Below are 20295 nucleotides of genomic sequence, written 5' to 3' on the forward strand. Positions count from 1 at the left end.
ATGTCAATGTCAATTTTATTTCTATAGCACAACTAAACACAACAACAGTTGACCAGTGTGCTTTACACCAATACAAGAGACAGTAACAATATCAATATATAATTAAGAAAATCATAAAAGCAAAAACACACAGTGCAATACATTTCATTACTGACCATATGCCTGTTCAAAAAGGTAAGTTTTTAACCTAGATTTAAAAACAGAAATGGTTGGAGCAAATCTAATATTGGAGGGTAGTGCATTCCACAATCTGGGAGCAGCTACTGAAAAGGCACGGTCACCCCTACTTTTCAGCTTTGATTTCGGAATACGTAGCAATCTCTGATTAGACGACCGGAGAGACACAACTGGATGATGTTCTGTCAGTAAATCCGAAAGGTAAGGAGGGGCCAGACTATTTAAAGATTTAAATACTAAAAGAATAATTTTAAAATCAACACGGTATCATACAGGCAGCCAGTGCAAAGTGTGTATCACTGGAGTAATGTGGTCCTGTTTTTTAGTACATGTCAGAAGTCTTGCCGCCGCATTTTGTACCATCTGTAACCGGGATAAAGCTGATTGGCTAATCCCGTAGTACAGTGAATTACAATAGTCTAGCCTCGATGTTAAAAATGCATGAATTATTTTTTCAAAGTTATTAAAAGATAATATAGGTTTTACTTTAGCTAAAAGACGAAGCTGGAAAAAGCAGGATTTGACCACTGAGTTTATTTGCTTGTCAAATTTTTTTAAACCATCATCAAACACAAAACCCAAGTTCTTTACCCAAGGCTTTGCAGGAAGTGTTGAATTACCTAGGGTTATTTGACTAGGAGAATCAGATGAGCAAAAAACTATGATTTCAGTTTTATTCTCATTAAAATTAAGGAAATTTAAAGATAACCAAGCTTTCACGTCAGATAGGCAGGCCCCAAGTGTTTCCAGCCCATCAGTATTAGGTTTTAAGGGTAAATATACTTGAGTGTCGTCCGCATAGCAGTGGAACAACAACCCATATTTCCTGAAGATAGACCCTAATGGGAGCATATATAGCGTGAAAAGAATGGGAGTTAAAATGGATCCCTGTGGAACACCACAGGAAAGAACAGCAGCCTCCGACGAATATTCCCCAAAATTTTCACTGAACTTCCTATTTGAAAGATAAGATCTAAACCATTCAAGGGCAGCTCCTTTGATACCAACACAATGCTCCAAGCGAGCAAGAAGGATAGCATGATCTACCGTATCAAAAGCCGCACTCAGATCTAGCAGCACAAGTACGGTACAATCCCCAGAATCGGCAGCTGTTAACACATCGTTTAGAACCTTCAGGAGTGCAGTCTCTGTTGAATGATATTTTTTAAAACCTGATTGAAAAAGCTCGAATACCTTATTTTTATCTAGAAAACTCTGCAGTTGTTGCAGCACTGTCTTCTCTAAAATCTTTGAAATAAAAGGCAAGTTAGAAACAGGTCTAAAATTAGCCAAAACATTTAAGTCTACGTTTGGTTTCTTTAACAAAGGGCGAACTATATCATGTTTTAAGAATGCTTGGAAGATAACGAATAAATGGCAGAAAACAAAACAGAAAAAAAAAGTATAGAATTAATCTGAATAAATAATAAAACACTCAAATCAGTCATTTTAAATGCTACAAATTAATTTAGGCATCACAACATTATAATGTATAAAAAAATGTATATTCATATATTTTTAAAGATTACATTTAACAGTGTTATTAAATTGTTAGTGTTATAAAGGTTAACTTTGAGTGTTAGATGGCCAACTTTGAGTGTTAGATGGCCATCTAAGGTCATCTAAGTAAAAACTGCAGAAATGAGCATGCAGTTCGAAATTGGTTGATATATATTCAATATTGACTGATAAAAAAATAAAATAAAAAATTTTATTTGCCAGATGTATTCGTGTCAATACATGGCTGTGTTGCAAAAATTCAAATTCACAATAAGACAGTTACATGACAAAAAGCTGTAACATCATGAATGGGGACAATAATTGGAGAGAATGCAAGAAAGCAAGTTTATTATATTCAAGCATTCTTCCGACACCAGTTTGCAGTCTGCAAAACCAAGCAGACCACATTTCTGAGAGAGTCCAGCTGTCTAGTACTTCTGACATGGAGCTGGACCAGAGGCCAGTAATCACTGACTGGTCAGTCAGCTGGAAAAGACAGTTCAGGAAACTGAAGAGCCTCCAAACAACACAGGAGCAATTAAATATTAAAGAATGAATCCCCCTAAGGCAAAACAGAATTTTTAAAGATATGTTCGGGCAATTAAAAGAGAAAGGACGGTTGAGTTATTTATGCAGTTGATATGTTTGTACTCCATGCGCAGCAGATAATTGTACTATATTAGGGGCTTTTTTGAGACATATTATGAAACACATAGCAGAAAACTACTAGTAAATGTCGAGTTTTTGACAACTTCTGTGAAGCGTTTACGAAACTCAGCCCGAACAGGAAAAACAAACGTTTTTGTAAAATTGTTGGAATTAAAATACTATTCCACTACTTTGAGGAAATAATTGTGGACCAAAACTCAGGCCATGTAAAGAAAAACGTTCAACAGTCTCAATGTAAATGATTCATCAAGTTGCATTGGTTGTTAATTAATAAAGCAAGCTAACAAGAACAAGAAATGATAATAATTTATGAAACTGTTGAAAATAAACTGAAACTAACAAAAAATAAACTGGAAGTGTTGAAAAAACAGCAACATGATGTATCAAGATTTATTTGTTGTAATATTTGTCCATGCGAACAGCAATAATTTTATGACAAAATGAATTTCAAATGAATAGAAAGTCAGTCAAGGCTGTTAATGAAGGCCCTAATCACCCACATCTATAAATGTTTCATCTTAACAGGGATGTAAGTATCTGCATCCTGAACAGACTCTAAAACATCCAGACTTTAAGAGAATACATTTGTCTATACAAATTCCAATGAGACCAGCAATCATTTCTTGAGATATCGTACCCTAAACATGGCTTTCCAGATAAGATGTTTTTAGGCCTGCAAATGATAAATACTTGAATCTGCAATTATTTTTTTACGTCACCAACAACAAATAAGAAATATTCCAGACAGTCTCTCAATTAATATGAGGCCATAAAAACAGCATTCATAGTAATTATAAATATATTACGTAAAATAGTTTTAAATACTTGTCAGTCAACTCAACTAATCAAAAACAACAACTCTTTCTCCAAGACTTGTAGCATCACATAAATAATGAAACACCTTTAGGAATACCAAAATAGTTTTAGGGATTGTACAAAATAGTATTGCGCAATACGAAGTATAAAAACAGTGTTCAGTCTTGGTGTAGCATTTCTTATAAATAAGTTGTACTATCACAAAGGTCCCATTCAATAAACCACAGACAAAATGTCTCTCCAACTAGGTTACAAAACACACTCAACCTATAACCTCAAGTTAACAAATCTGAAACTGCAAGCAGAGAGAAGATGAATCAGTGCTGAATGAGAAGAGAGCGCAATGAAACAGTCACACTGGATCGACTGAGATGATACAGAATGTAAGAACTGGTCTATCTGGCAACATGGACCAGAGGTTATTTGGGTTCCCAAACATCTTTATAATATAAGTCTGTCAATAATAGGCCTAACAGAGGTTGTTGTTGTTTAAATAAAATTATTTATTGTTTGTTTAATTGTATATAGTAAACTGAGCCAACAATGACAAAAAATAATCTCCTTACGCACCATAAATGTCCATACGACATTGAATTGTGATTTATTCCATATCCTCTGGAGACAAGCAATAGTTCTGTGTAATAAACAGTAGAAAATTTTAATTCACTGCAATTTCTCCTCTTTTTTTTTGTAGGCCTCATTTCATTCACATTTTCATAAACTTAAAAAAATGATGCATTAATGTAGAGAAATGAATGAATTTTGAAGGTTATGGAGGAGGGAAGATTTCCATTAAATAATGACGACCTTTTTCATTTTTGGGTACTGCAAATAAATCTAAAGACTGTAATTATTTTAATTATTTTAGTAAATATATTTGAATATTACATATTGCATGAAATTTTGTGAACTTTCAGGAATGCAATAGCTTTTAGATAATCTTAAAGCTAATACATGAACTAAGCTACAAAACTTCAACTTTTTCACAGGGTCAGTAAGTATCCAACATTTGCCACACAATAGAACAATCCTCTTACACCACAAAGCCTGAAACTTTCAATAAACCAGGGAGTGAACCATATTTTAGCTTAAAGCTATTTATGCTTCTATAATGCTGAAATCTAGCCCAAGTGTGAATTCATGTCTGAACATCACCTAAAACCACAGATTTCAGCCCGTGTAGCAAAAATAGAGGAAATCCAATCCATCCTGCAATACATTTATATTCTTTTCATTTGTTTTTATCAGAAAGGATCAGATAGTCACATGTATAGACAGCGGCTGTGAATAGCTGAGAATGTACCAAACAACACAGTCTACTTCAGTATCATCAGTCCACATCACAGCAAAAAAACATTACATATTCAACCTAAATGAATGGCATTGATGATTGGTCACAAAAGAAAGCATAATCTTTCAAAAGAAAAAAAATCTGCTGTATTAATCTAAGATGCTGAACAGAAAGCAGACAAGACTCAAAGTTTGTCCAACAGCTGCATTGCAAACAACTGCATTTCTAAAGATTAAATACCGATCTTTAAGGTATGGTTCATAAATGGGCTCCTGCACCTGCAAAATACACTGAAATCCAACGACAATGGTAAAATACCACACAGTTTATTTTAAAAAGCATTTTCTAAGAAAGAAATCTCAGGAATTTTGTTCTTGCCTATAAAGTACGGGAGTATGACATGGTGTTTATTCTTACTTTTGAAAAACATTTTATGAAAAAGGCATGCAATTATTAAATAAAATATTTTTTCCCCCTATAAAACCTACCGTTACTGAAATAAGCTTGTCTGGAGCAGCCTGAAAACAAGACAAAATGCATTCGTTGTGCTCCGTGAGTATTTAAGGATTCTGGCTATCAAGTTGAAACCGGCCCGAGGAACAGAAGAGACTGCAAAATACCTGGAATTCTAGTTGTGTTTAGCAGGAAACGGAGCCCATCTGTACACATTACCTCCCCCTAATGCAGTAACGGTCTTACTCATGCCTGATCATGTATGGCTACATCTGTCTAAAATTCTAGTCAACATATTTTGGTAGCTGGTTGACATGGTTAAACTATACAAAAAGCCAATGCATCAAGTGAGAGAATAGCCAAAGAAATGATTACTTACTTACCAACCTATTTATAGGACACACACATCCATTATGTCTTTACTTAACTAGAGAAGGCAAGAACCTCAAGGGAAATAACTGGCTTTAAGAAACTAGTGTTATTTGGGATTTGAAAATAGGTGACATAAATGACATATCACACAGTAATCTAGATTTCTCAACACCTTGGCACACAAAGTGATCCAAAACGAGACATGAATAATGTGGATTATATGATATAATGTTTCAAAACTGGGTGTATCTCTCTGTTTTTGCTCCCACAAGCATTGTGTTGCTGTATTTTGTCATCACAGACATATAACAACTAAAACATGCAAACTGTGGATGTGACTCAGACCTCAACATTGCACCTTAACTGAGGACAGAGGCCATAAAAAGCCAAGCCCAAAGCCGGTGTGTCTTCATTAACAACATTATGACAAGAATTTACACTTTACCACAACCACACAAAGAGAGAGAGACAACATTACACTAACGCTGTGCCACTAAATGGATCTCAAATCCTTAATTTCCCTTCTGGGGATGTATCTGTTAGGATTGTCTTACTTTACTGCTAATCAACTGGAAAGCATAATGCAAGCAACACCAGTCAAGGGATTGATTTCCAGGTAACACAAAAAATTATAGCCTGAATGCTAATTGCCAGTGTCAGGGATTCACCCAATGAAGCCTACAGTATCATATTTGATACAGTCTTCTAAATGATCAAAACCTTGCTAAAAAAATCTGTTGTATGTGTCTACTACAGCCTTCTGTCGTCTGATTGTAGTCAAGGGATTGATTTCCAGGTAGCACAAAAAATTATAGCCTGAATGCTAATTGCCAGTGTCAGGGATTCACCCAATGAAGCCTACAGTCTCATATTTGATACAGTCTTCTAAATGATCAAAACCTTGCTAAAAAAATCTGTTGTATGTGTCTACTACAGCCTTCTGTCGTCTGATTGATAGCTTATACTTTTTTTATTAAGTAAATCCCTTTTAGTATAATACTAAAAAGTCTGGACACCGTCAGGTCATAGTACACACATCTTTTTTTGCTGTGAAATTTTTAATGATTGCTATAAAGTAAACATAGGAATAACTTTTATATTTTCGGTAATATTTTACGACGGACATTTACTAGACTGAAGCAATTTTTTACTTCATTATCCAAACATCATTTTTTGGAAAAACCTTGTTCAAATCTAAGTATAGTATACCTCATTCTTTTGAGAAATGATTATTTGTTCATCTCTCATAATTGTATTACGTTGCATTGTATGTTTTGACCCCACAATAAAACTACAGAGCTTTGATAATAAAACTAAGCATTTAAATATAATTTTACTAAGACATATTATTGGGACCAATACAGCCCTCTACGGACACCTTGGCAATTGAATCGCCATTGGCTAATAAATTTTTTTGTTCAGCAACTGCACCAAATTTCATAATTTTGCTATTGGGCTTCTGTTAAAATTGAGGTATTTTGCCGTCCTCCATATTCACAATGTTATTAATTATTATTTTATGTAGGCCTACTACAAGAACACAATGTTATTTATATTAATTTATGTACTACATGAACCATAAAAGACTGATGCATCAAATATGACAGACATATAACAAACATATGCAAACTTAAAAAAGAAATGTCTGGGAAAAAAAGTTATTTCATATGACAGGGTTTACAGGGTTAATACAGTATCTGACTTACGTCTACCTGGTTTACCAAGAAGCACTTGTTTGAAGGTGAATCCGGTCTGTTTCATTAAAATTGACACTAAAATAAACGCTAAAGTAGCGTTTCTGAACACTAACATTTCACTGACAAGGACGTCGGAGTTAGGAAATCTTCTTACGTGAAAGTTTTCAATGAACAAATCATTCTCGTTCACCTCTTGAACTGAACTAGTTCATGATTCAAGTCTCTCTACTTTTGAGGCTTAACGATGGCCTGTAACCTGAGGAAAGGATCACCTGTCGAATCTTTTTGGTGAATTTCTTCAAACGAGTCACTGGGATGAATCAAAAGCCCCACCACTAGGCTATAAGAACAGATAATAGCCTATAGAGCGTGAGACTCAAACAGGTGTCAATGCGAGAGAAAAAAAAATACATGAATAAAAAATAATTTTAAAAAAATGGGCTACTGGGATGCAACATCACAAATCATCTCTTTGATATTGGTTTAAATTCACATAGCCTATTCAAGTTGTGTGGTCAATTTTTAACACGAATCCAGCCTATACGTTAGGTCAGGTTAAATGTATCCGATTTAATATTAGGAACATTGAAATTGACAACATAGCTGGGGAAATACGCCATTTCAATTAAAGTGCAGATAATTTTTTGTTTAAAAAAAAACAAGACACTTACATGTTCATACACGGCAGAACTCATGTTATTTCAGGAAACTAGTTTCGCTACCAAACAAAAGAAAAGCGCACGCCTGAAGAGCCGATCAGTCAGTCCGGACGCTGCTTTTTTAAAGGCAGTTTGGATGAAATAGTCCTATTGAAAAGTCCTCGACGGGCCGTTCAGAGTTTCACGGAGTAAATCCCGCGGCGTTCTCTCATCTCTCTCACCTGAGGGCTCAGAATGACGCTGTAGTTTCAGTGGGCATGACAAGGTAAAACTACTTCCGTCACCAAACGCAAAGGCGTTTACAAACAGAGCTCACTGTCACAAGGGTCTAGCACAGGGCTGTCCAAACTCGGTCCTGGAGGGCCGGTGTCCTGCAGAGTTTACAGACAGCTTGTTCAGAATTGTTCGTAAATTCTTAACTCCAGACTAATATTTTTATATTGCAGTTAGTTAAACAAGTGAACAAAGGCATTCAGGCAAGAGGTGTAATAAATACCTGAAAGGTTTTTGTGTCATATAAATAGCGGGCCGATGCAAGTTGCCATGTTTTTTTTTTTTTTAAAGTTGTCAAATTTGTTTAAATGCTAATGTATGTTATATATATATATATATATATAAACATTTTTTTTGCTGTTTCATGACGTGTTTCATGAATCGTGTTGATTTTACAGTTACAATCAACAGGTAGGCTATAAAGGCCCCCAAATTGTCTCAACATGCCCCTTGTCAAAATCTTTTTCTAGGGCAGTAATATTATAAATGCATTCATCCATCAGACTCTTATAAAAATTACAATCAAAAGTTAGTCTCATTAGCTTTCTAGGTTATACAGCCATAAAATCTGTTAGTTTAATATTCATACATAGGCCTTTATACGTTAGCGCGTGCGTACATGTTGTAAACGTTTATCTTGACTTCCCTCTAGCGGCTCAATCCTGAAACTACACCATTTAAACATAAACAGGTGGCTGTAAAAGTAACGCAGTGTATCTGTATATAGTGGCTGTAAAATCTATAGAAATAATTAAATGTATGCACCGAGAGACATTTAGATTGCTGAAAAGTATGAGCTTTTATAATTGTCTCTTCACAGATTTCATTTAACCTCTTTCCTCATAAGCGCCCATGGTGCCTGTCCACAGATGTCCAGCAGGGGGCGCCGTTCATCAGCAAATGGACGCCCACCGTCTGCGCAACCCGAGCGGAGGAGGGTTTGGTTTTACTGAGCGGAGCCGCAGCCGCTTGTCAGTTCACACTGAGATCTGCGGACACAGGAGATATCTCCGATCAGACCAGCTCGTATCCCGTAGCAGACCAGTTCATACCCGTTGATTTTTCTTTTGGAGATAATACAGTAGTTAAAAATAGACAATCAAAGAAATCAGCAAAGTTAAATACTAAGAAGAAAAGGGAGAAGAATGGGGCAGAAAACGCCATTAATATTGATGACTTTATTGTCTTATTGCGTCTGGAGAGATGAGGTAGGATCCGAATGCGGATGATACATTTATTGTTCTTATTTTTATGCACTTGTTTCAGATTAACCTTGGGTAGGCTACCTCATTTTTTCCCTATGTTTTCTATTATTATTATTATTATTATTATTATTATTATGCCTATTATTATTATTGCAGCCAAAAAAAAAAAAAAAACTGTGAACATACAAAAAAACAATTCTGGGGTCAGATCTGATGCTTATGATATTTATGATTGTTTGTCTGTGTATATTTGTGCGTTTGTGTACATGTGTGCGCGCCTGTGTGTGTGTGTGTGTGTGTGTGTGTGTGTGACTGAGAGAAAGAACCAATTGGGACCTTGACCTGATAAATGGAAAGATGAATTAGCTGAACATATTTATTTCATAGGGTGGGGCACAGCTTTTTCATTAAAGAATGGATGTTTCTTAGTATAACAATTGATATCACTGAGCAATCTATTCGATTTTTTAGTATGTAATACGTACTTGCATTGAGGAGGAAATTGCTGTCTTTCATAGATGGTGGACTGCAGATGTCCGATATGCAACTTAATGAGTTGCCATGCATCTTAGATTGTAAAAGAATCTGATTGATTTTACAATTTTACTTTCTGGTTTGCAACTGGACTGGCTGTTTGTCTGAGAAAATTCAATGTATAAGTAAAATGTGACATTTTTGAGCAGTCTTTCAGATAAAATAGTTTGAAGCTGGAGAACACAGATTGTTACAGCAGAGCAGACACGTTCTCAGCCCTGATGCTTGAATGATGTCTGGTGGGTTGTTGATTCAGTGCTATTAGATATGCTGCAGCTTCTGCGGCCTGCAGTGCTGACGAAGCCTGCTGTATACCTCAAGGCCCAAGATGATGTTACTCAGACATTTTATGCCTAACATCCCACGCTTATTTGCTTTTTCTGTTTTTATTGATTTATTTATTTTGCATAATGATAGAGAAATACTATTGGATGATGAAGCGTTTTTGAATTTAGAAAGGGTTGGTAATCCTTTCTGGAAAAAAAATAATGTGGTAGATTTATATAAGCACTTTATATAATTTGATGCTAGATTTGACCACATTCAGATGTTGGGGAAATTAAGTGTTGCGCAGGAAGAGGATCGTGTCTGTCTGACAGGATATAAACACTGTAAATCCCTTTCAATTCTTGTGAATGAATCAGGGTGCGATCAAGAGAACGCATATCTGTCAATCCTTCAATGCATGCATCCAGGGATTTTTATTGCCACCATTTTTGGGATTAAAAAATATTTTAGACTGCGACATAGGTATCATTTTAGAAAAAGCCTAACAAGAACTTTTAGCATTTGTCTTCAGTCATGAGGAAACAAACAGCTACATAGAGTTAAAGTTAACACAATTAACGCAAAATATTGTCTACACAAACTACGTATATTATATATTCTATATATTCTTAATATATATATATATATATATATATTTTTTTTTTTAACAATTGTGTGTTAACATTAATGTGCTATGAGCTCACAAGAGCTAATGAAAGAGTATATAAATAATAAAATATAAACAATTTAAAATTTATAAATAAAAATTTAGATGTACTCTCTCTCTCTCTCTCTCTCCTCTCTCTCTCTCTCTCTATATATATAAACCAAGATTAATAAATGCTGTAAAAATATTCATAATTAATTCAATACATTCATTATGTATGTTAACACAACCTTATTGTAAAATTTTACCTCAAAAAATCAATAAGAAAATACAGTTTTTCTTTACTCTGTTCATTTGTTCATTCAGTCATTCACACAGTCAATGACCAATAATCAATCAGCTCTGAAACTGCTCTGCTCTTAATATTAATCCTCTTTATGAAGTCACATCCTGTCTCCCAGAATGCACTCAGTTTGATTGAGGTCAGTGGAATTCAATCTTAACCTAAGCTATAATAAATCGACAAATGCCTTTACAAACTAAAAACTTGATAAAGACATTGTGTTAGTATACTCATCTGTTTCTGACGCATTTGAAACTAGTTTATTATATCGTCAATCTGTTTTTCGATGAGTAGCTTGCCTAGAAAACCTGGAAAAGCACATAGGCGGAGGAAGGGAGGGAGGGAGACCTGGCTGACTTCCACTGTCCCCTCTCCTGCTGTCTGAATGCGTCAGCACTCACCTCTAGCTGCTGGTCCACAGATGCTGCCGTCAAGCATCATGGGAAATAGCAGAGTTTTTAGGGTGTGTCTAGGAAACCCACTGTCACCTGCAATGTGCGGTGACCCAGTGTGTCCGTACTGTCATGGTAAAGCAGGTTAGATAAGATGGGTTTGCGATATCTTTGGCACAGATATCAAAGTTCATTGGGGTCTATGAGGGGATACCCTTTCTTTGTCCGTGTTTATTGCAGCAGTGCCTTTAGCAATGTGCACTTATTATAAAATATTGAACAGAGAGGAAATATGATGACGTGTATGTGCAGACTACATATTGTAGAAGGGTTTTTCCTTCTGACCTTCATTTGTCTTCTTCAGATGTTTTCTGTTAATCGAAGAAAAAAGTCTGTTTCCACAAAAATATTAAACGGCACAACATCGATAATAATAAGAAATGTTTCTTGCCATCACAGAAGTAAATTACATTTTAAAAAATATTTAAATAGAAAATGGTCATTTTAAATTGTAATAATATTTCACAATATTACTGTTGTACTGTTTTTGTTCAAATAACAAGAGACTTCTTTCAAAAAAATGTAAAACATCTTACCAACCCCAAACTTTTCAATGGTAGAGTATATTTTAATAATTATGTATTTGCTTTGAAATGGGATCATAAGATTATTTTATTTAATCAGAGGAACCATTTGGTTTAATTGTTTTGAACTGTCTTTATTGTTAAGAGCATTCAAAATGTTCAAAGCAAGAATAAAATACAGAAAAAAACTTTTCAGGGCATGTAAAGACAATATATATATAAAAAAAATAATAATTTCTGTGGATGTGTACCAGCATAACGTCTCGGTTACGTATGGTAACCCTCGTTCCCTGAAGGTTATGTAATAATCAGTATTTACCTACTGTACATATATATTTTACTAAAACCTTTTAAAGGATGTAAAATGACACACTTGGGCTTCTGATAACATTTTTAAATGTTAGGATGCAAATAAATCGAGTAATCTTTCTTTTTACTGATTAAAAATAGTGGACAGTTCAAAATAACCAATTTAGGGAAATGAACTTCCGAACTCTATTGGCATCTTTCCTGTTGAGTTTTAAAGTATATGAATATCACAGATCATATAATATAATAATTCATTATATATTACCCAGGTCTACTGGTCGGTCAATAGAAACACTGGGCCTCATTCATGACAAATTTCAGTGTAAATCATTTGTAAATCAACTATTCAATGCGGTACGACAAATCCCGAATATTTTACACAGAGATTAATTTTGCTTGAGTTTCATGAATAAGAATAAGAAGAAAATAGATATTATGTTGACATGATAGCATTAGCAACAGTGCTGGAGCAGTATTTTTCTTTGATTAACCATGTATCCATTCACAAACAGATTACAAATGTAACTCTATTCAGATACACCTGTATGACAGATGAAAGCTGAAGGGATAAGTGTGAGAGTCTTTAAGATCACCTTGTGTGAAACAGTGAGCATAATTCCATTTAGAAATAATCTGGATGAGGTGCAAATCCTATTCATTGTTATTCGAAAGTGGGAGCGTGCAAAAAGTTGACAGTCATATCCTAAGAGGATTACTATACTTCTTTATTTATTAACCACCAGTGCAGATTGCTTAAATGTATGTGCCATAAAGCCATCTTTCATTGTTCAATTATGCTGGACTGGTAAGAGCATTACTGGGATTACTGTTGCTGCCAGTAACTCAGTTGTGTTGTACAGTCAGTCTTGGCTTCATTGGTTTTGCGGTCACGATTGAGGATGTTGGATTCCCCTGTTTGGCTCACAATAAAACACCACTTCTTAAAACTTCACCCCGAATATGTGGTTTACAAAAAGCAGCATTTTCCTCACCGTACCTTATGATGTACCTCATGTAATCTTCTCTGGGAGTTGTTTCCCTCATGAAAGCAATGTTTAGACTGTAGTGAAGCGGTTGTTTGCTGATGCTAGAGAGCAAGGATTATTCTCAGGTTTTTGGAGTGCTGCAGTGCTCTTTCATACTGTGTTTGTGCACACAGGAAAACAGCTGAACTGTGGCCTGTTGTGTAGCTTGTTGGGAGTGTGAGATCCCTCTGAGAACATTTTGATATTGGATTTCGAGCAGCAGAGGAAAGACTCCACATTATGGAACCTGAGACCCGATGAAGCAGAGAGCAAGGATTATTCTCAGGTTTTTGGAGTGCTGCAGTGCTCTTTCATACTGTGTTTGTGCACACAGGAAAACAGCTGAACTGTGGCCTGTTGTGTAGCTTGTTGGGAGTGTGAGATCCCTCTGAGAACATTTTGATATTGGATTTCGAGCAGCAGAGGAAAGACTCCACATTATGGAACCTGAGACCCGATGAAGCTGTACAGTGAAGCCCCTCAGGGAACATAGCATGAAATGGTTCCAAAAGATTGGAAGATCATGCACAATTATGGAGCACATCTGGACTGAGTTTTTTAGGAACAATGTACATTGACTTTTGATGATTGTAGGCTACGTGGATGATTCATTTATCAACAATGATAGATTCAGTTTTTGTTGGTTTGTTTGTTTTTGGATTTGATATATAAAGACCTGACAGCTCCACAGCAATGATAGATTTCTTATACATTTATTGAAATCTAATGTCTAATATAATGAATATAGTTTTATATATGGTGTAATTAACATAATTTAGTATATTTTTTCAGTTTATGTAAAAATTTAAAATTACATATTAAAGATTAATTCATTTAAATAACTGTAATTATAAAAAAACATTTATAATATTATATTTCATTTTAAATATTAAATTATATATGTATTGTTCATTATAGTAAGTAAATATTTGTTTAAATAAATAAAGTATATTATTAAAATTATATTACATTTTTAAATATTAAATTATATACTTTATTTTTACTAGTGGTGAATATTATTTATTAGTTTTTTAATACGGTTTCTACTTGTACTGAATGATTATTAAATTCATTTTTATAAATACAATTTTAAATATAATATAATTAACATAATTAAGTATGATTAATAATATAGTTATAATATAGTTTAATTATACTTAAAATTGCATATAGAATATTACATGTTAATTATTAAATTGTATTATTAAAATTATATCTCATATTTTAATATTAAACTATGTACATTGTATTTATTTGTTAAAATTAAATTTTTAAATATTAAATTATATACATTATTATTATTATTATTATTATTATTATTATTATAAATATTATTTCTATTTTTTCTACTTTTATTGAAATACTAATGTGAAATAAATTGTTAAATTGTAATTTTACCAATTAACATGATTTAGTATAATTAATATCATTATAAATATAAATATAATTAATATTATAATGATATAATGTATATAAATATTTTTTCTACTTTTATTGAAATACTAATGTAAAATAAATTGTTAAATTGTAATTTTACCAATTAACATGATTTAGTATAATTAATATAATTATAAATATAAATATAATTAATATTATAATGATATAATGTATATAATTAATGTCTTAAAATTACGCATAGAGTATTAAATATTAATTTAAATCATTTAAAATGTTTGTATAATTTATTTATGTATGTATTAGTTTATTTATTTATTTATTGAAATGATTTGTTTGTTTATTTATTTATTTTATTGATCTCTTTCCATGCTTTTTAATGTCAATTTTAGGAGTGACTTTGCAGACACAAAAAATAAAGACTGTTTTGCCCTTGTTAAGTAGCACCTGTGCTTCTCCGCTTATGCAGCCGCCACTGCTCTACAGGACGTCCTTATGTAGTCATTGTTAGCAGTGGGTGGTGGAGGGGTAAGACCCTTGGGTGGTGATGCTTACATTTTTAAATTGCCCAGCACTCCCCCAGTAGACTGCGGCCCATGTCGGTACAGAGGTACAGCAACGCTGGCTGCAGGGCAGGGGATTTGTTGAAACAGATAGGAGCATAAAAGCCCCACCAGATTCCCCCTCTCTCGTTTAATTAATTTCCGAGCTGGGAGATAATCAGGTTTCACTAATGTTTTCCAATGTGATTTGCTCCGCCATGTGCATTTGCTACAGGGTATGAAATGCACCATTTCAGTGCATCATTCCTCTTCCTTCCCGCCGTTTTAGTATTCCTTGTCAGTGCGGAGATGAGACATGCTCTGTGACTATGAAAGAAAAATACACTGCTCATTAAAAAGAAATGCCGTTGAAACCCATTAACTCTCACCGATGAGATTATGTCCATTTCAGCAGTGTGGCTTATTTGGCAGCCACTATCACTTTTATTTGTTGATTATAAAATCCAGGGCCAAGCTGATGAATTCCAGCACCTTTATTATGCATCGTCTATGAAAAAAATGCATACTGAATGCAACTGTTGCATGCATTTCAGAATTTTTTGGATACATCTGCAAAAGACATAAGATACATTTCCTCATGTTTTTGAATGAGTGTGCAGGATGCACAATCAACCAAATGACTGCCTTGATTAACTAGTCATGAAAAGTGTTGATGACAGCGTTCCATACTTCTTTTGCATTTTTATTTTAAATGTTTTTGCAGTAGTTGAGCTTTATAACCAATCATGTTGTGCACATGAATGACATTTAAACTGGAGGCTACCGGTGCTAAAGAGCAGAGTTTCAGCAGTCTTATGATTCACTTTTGTTCACAGAGGCCAGTGCCAATGCTGAATAAATATCGCCTGACTCTGGCAAAAAAAATAAAAAAAATTCTAGATGTCTTGCTGTTTGCTTGCAGTGAACCTGATATGATTGAATGAAGCACCTAATATTCAATGCATGTGAGCAATGTGAAAAATCTATAATGCTCCCATTACAAGGCACAGAAATGTTGTAAATAAGAGACTTATTGTGCAGACAGACAATTTGTTCAAAAATTTATTTTAGTTTTTTGTTCTGCTAAGTAATCAATGTTTGTCTACTGATGTACACAACTGGAAACAATTTTGGAATAATTTTTGTAGTTTTTTGGTGTTTGAGAGTCTCTTCAAGTGCTCATCAAGGCTGCATTTGTTGTCAAAACAATAACATTATACCAAATATTACAATTTAAAATAACTCTTTTCTATTTGAATGTTTTTGCTGATTGTGTGCATAAGAAACATTTCTTATGAATGTTGAAAACAGTTTTTGCTTCTTAATATTTTTTTTGTGGAAATCATGATAGAGATTTAAGAATTATTTGATGAATAATAGAAAGTTCAAAAGAACAGAAAATTTCTATTTTCAATAGAAATATTTTGTAAACATTATAAATGTTATTAATGTCACTTTTTAATTTAATGCATCCTTGCTAAGTAAAAGTATTAATTTCCATTTTTTTAATCTTACTTACCCCAAACTTTTGAATGATACTATATCACGTTTTCCATTAAGCAGCACAACTGTTTTCAAAATTGATAATAATAATAATAATAAATGTTTCTTGAGCAGCAAATCAGCTTATTAGAATGATTTCTGAAGGATCATGTGACACTGAAGACTGGAGTAATGATGCTGAAAATGCAGCTTTGCATCAAGAATAAATTGCATTTTTAAATGTATTCATATAGAAAACTGTTTTTTTTTTTTAAATAAATGCAGCACTGATAAGCATAAGATACTTCTTTCAACAACATTTAAAAGTTTTTAAGTAGATCAAGAAAACAGATCTCAGTTGGTGGATACATAGCCTATATAAAGAATATGGCATGTTCATTTTATTAATCAGAATTAATAATAAATATTTTTGTCATAATTGTGCAGCCCTATGAGTGAGAATAAGCCCCAGTGCAGGTTTCTGTCTGTGTCTTCAGCCTGGCCAGGGAAAAGCCTAATTGGCTGTGGTTTCTGTTCAAACTTTCAGAGATTGTGAGGCTAAAATTAAGTCTGAAGGTTTGGCTTCCCAGTAGGAGGCTTTAGTTGGACAACCTATGGAGCTGCTGCAATAAATTGATAACACTGTTCTAGACTTTTACTGGAGGGAAATGGATAAAAATAGAGAAAGCGTGAAGAAAGAGTGAGAGAGAGAGAGTTTACTTTTGGGAGAAATCCTAACCCCGCTGGTCCCGGGTTTGTTCGCTTGATCCTCTTCATCTCTGTCAGTGATCCCTACTCACGTATGGCCTGCTGGGAGATGTCAGTCAGTGGAGAGATGTCACAAGCCTGTTTTCGGAGCACATATTATATTAAACCATGCCAGTGACCAAGAACTGAATTCAACAGCGAAGGGCGTTTGCGATAATGAATCAACTTGACAGAAAATGTAGGTGTTGACATATGATTGTATTCAGAAGCCATATATATAAGACTTGACTTTACAGAAGTAAGCACTGTGTTTCTGTTGTAAATGTCAGTGGTTTTGCATGGGCAAGTTTAGACCAGCGGTTCGAAATGCGGTTAAATGCAGGAGTGCAATGCAAACTGGGCTAAATGGGGAGTGATAATAGATTTATAGCAAATGGAGCAGGCAAATAGCTGTAGGCGAGATAAGATGGATTTGTGAGATCGAAGACAGATTTAGGGCAACCTTGGAGGAATTCTGTGGAATAAAAATATATAGTCCTTCATGAGAAACACTGGTTGGCGCATACCACTGAGAATCTACGTGAAAAAAAAAATTCCTTGTCGGTTAGAGCTGAAGCCTCATCAGACGTGTCTTGTGGAGATGCCAGGTCGATTCAGTTTTTATGGAGACCACATTTTTGTCTATTCTTTCTTGCTGTAGAGTAAAATGCAAAACATGTTATGCAAATGATGGTGTTGCTCAAACCCCTGCCATTAAAAGGATGACAGCTGCAACAGTGAATAACAAAACACACTTTTGCATAAGCAAGGATCACTCACACTTTCTTTAGAAAATGTAAAAATGTTGTTTGTTCTGAAAAGATGCATTGTCAACCATGAGGTTGCATCAGGGTTTTATATGTTTGATTGAAGAGGTTTTGTCTCGGTGATGACAGTGTCCCCTGTTGAGATATGAAATAAGTTCTGCCTGCACTGCTGAGCAAGATGGGTTTTTTTTTTCCAGATATCAGCTTGTATAAATCGCCACATCACCATCAGGACTTTTCTAGCAGAGTGGCATCACCATTATGTACCAGGGTTGTGCATAATTCAGGACTGAACTGAGAATGCCTTTTAAATTAAATTTCAATTGCTGAATGTGAAGTGACTTAGCAAACGGGATGCAGAATTTAATTCAAATTTGAATAGGAATTAAAATTAATTATTTCATATACTTTTCAGTTCATTTAAACTTTACATTTATATAATTTTCAAATAGAAAAGCAAAGTTTGTCAAGATTAAAAACATTTTTTTAATGGTTTTTAATAAAAAAAAAAGACTTAAGGTTTGTAGGAGGAAGTAAGATATTTTATTTATCTATTTATTTTGAAAGAAATTAATTATTTTATTGAGTAAGGATTCACAAATTCATATACTTTTCAGTTCATTTAAACTTTACATTTACATAATTTTCAAATAGAAAAGCAAAGTTTGTCAAGATTAAAAACATTTTTTTAATGGTTTTTAATAAAAAAAAAAAGACTTAAGGTTTGTAGGGGGAAGTAAGATATTTTATTTATCTATTTATTTTGAAAGAAATTAATTATTTTATTGAGTAAGGATTCACAAAACTGATTGGTAACAGTAAATGTGACAGAAATCTTTTGTAACATTATAAATGTATTTACTATTTCAAATAAATTCTCTTCTTTATGAACTATTCATCAAAGAATCATGAATTAAAAATTATTATAGTTTCCACAAAAATATTAAAAATATTATAAAATAATAAAAAAAAAACATTTATAATAATAAAATGTTTGTTTGTTTGTTTTTTGAGCATGTTAGAATCATTTCTGAAGGATCATGTGACACTGAAGACTGAAAATTCAGCTTTGCTGTCAAAGGAATAATTTATATTTTTAAATATATATCAAAAGAAAACATGCATTTTAAATTGTAATAATATTTCACAATATTACTGCTTTAATTGTATTTTTAATAAATAAATAAATGCAGCCTTGGTGAGCATAAGAGACTTTCATAAACAAAATATCTTACCAACTCCAAATTGTTGAACGGTAGTGATAGATTTGTATTTAGTTTATATATTTGTGTTGTTAAATTTCTTTGAAATACAATAAAGTAATGAATTACTTTCTGTCATTCCAAATCAATTTCTTATTCAGTTTCCTGTGGGAGTGGCCAGTTCACTGTGAATTGTGAATGGAAAGAGTGTCAGTTCTTCAATTCAGATTTTTTTTTGCACAGCCCTATTATGTACCCAAACCCTAAAATGCAGACGCATGAGGCTCGGCACATTTTATAAAAAAGATGGCTGGTAGCTGCAGCTCCATCAATAATGTAGGGCCTCAGAAAGGTCCGGACTCTTGCTCTGTCGGATCTGCTTGGGTGCCTCTGTCACGCTCTCCTGTTCTCGAACGTCCCTCGTCCCACCGTCTCCTCTCTCTCCCGCCACCCCGTGTGTTCGTCCGCAGCTGGCCCGCTGCTGCTTTTCTTCTCTTTTTTTCATCATGTTTTGCAATAAAATATTTATCATCTGTGCCCACTTCACTCATTCTCTGTCTGTCCCTCTCAGTCTCTCAGGCTGCCTCTGTCAATCTAGCAGCTCTCCTGTCTCTAATAGAACTCAATGTTCTCTGCAACCTTTCTCTCCTCGAACCATTGCACAGCAGCATTATGGTCTATCTTGGCTTGTTCATCACTTTTAAAATGTTTGCTTTTCACAGTAGCAATTCATTTTTCCTTTGTGCTCTATCCGTGTGGTGTGATCTTTCATACAATATGTTTTTTGACAATCTTTTACCGGCGGCATATTTCACAACGGCAGGAAGTCTCAAGGACACGGCAAGAAAATGGCATTTGTAAACACTTGCCACTGTGAGCTGAGATGAGTTCTGTAGCTATCAAAATGTTTCACAAGCACAGATAATTGAATGAATTGTTGAACTGTGCTTCTCTATTCAGCACAGATTACAGAGCATTTTTCTCTTT

The 20295-nt window shown here is 34.0% G+C and overlaps 2 protein-coding genes across 5 annotated transcripts in view; one reads left to right on the forward strand and one right to left on the reverse strand.

Annotated features, from left to right (window-relative positions):
• The window catches only part of LOC107755384 (suppressor of tumorigenicity 14 protein homolog), a 27955-nt gene extending 19933 nt beyond the window's left edge, over positions 1-8022 (reverse strand). The window contains exon 1 of the mRNA XM_016572163.1: positions 7647-8022. Within this exon, the coding sequence (XP_016427649.1) occupies positions 7647-7670 (24 nt within the window). The 5' untranslated portion in view covers positions 7671-8022. The remainder of the gene's footprint in view (positions 1-7646) is intronic.
• Positions 8023-8856: 834 nt separating this feature from the next.
• Positions 8857-20295, forward strand: part of LOC107755388 (amyloid-like protein 1) — a 53632-nt gene continuing 42193 nt past the window's right edge. For 3 of the 4 annotated variants that reach the window (XM_016572166.1, XM_016572167.1, XM_016572168.1), the window contains exon 1: positions 8857-9115. In XM_016572166.1, the coding sequence (XP_016427652.1) occupies positions 9053-9115 (63 nt within the window). In that variant the 5' untranslated portion in view covers positions 8857-9052. The remainder of the gene's footprint in view (positions 9116-20295) is intronic. The other variant, XM_016572169.1, reaches the window with a different exon arrangement.

This window comes from Sinocyclocheilus rhinocerous, unplaced genomic scaffold (assembly GCF_001515625.1).
Source record: "Sinocyclocheilus rhinocerous isolate Xijiao unplaced genomic scaffold, SAMN03320098_v1.1 scaffold3307, whole genome shotgun sequence".
Taxonomy (NCBI): Eukaryota; Metazoa; Chordata; class Actinopteri; order Cypriniformes; family Cyprinidae; genus Sinocyclocheilus; species Sinocyclocheilus rhinocerous.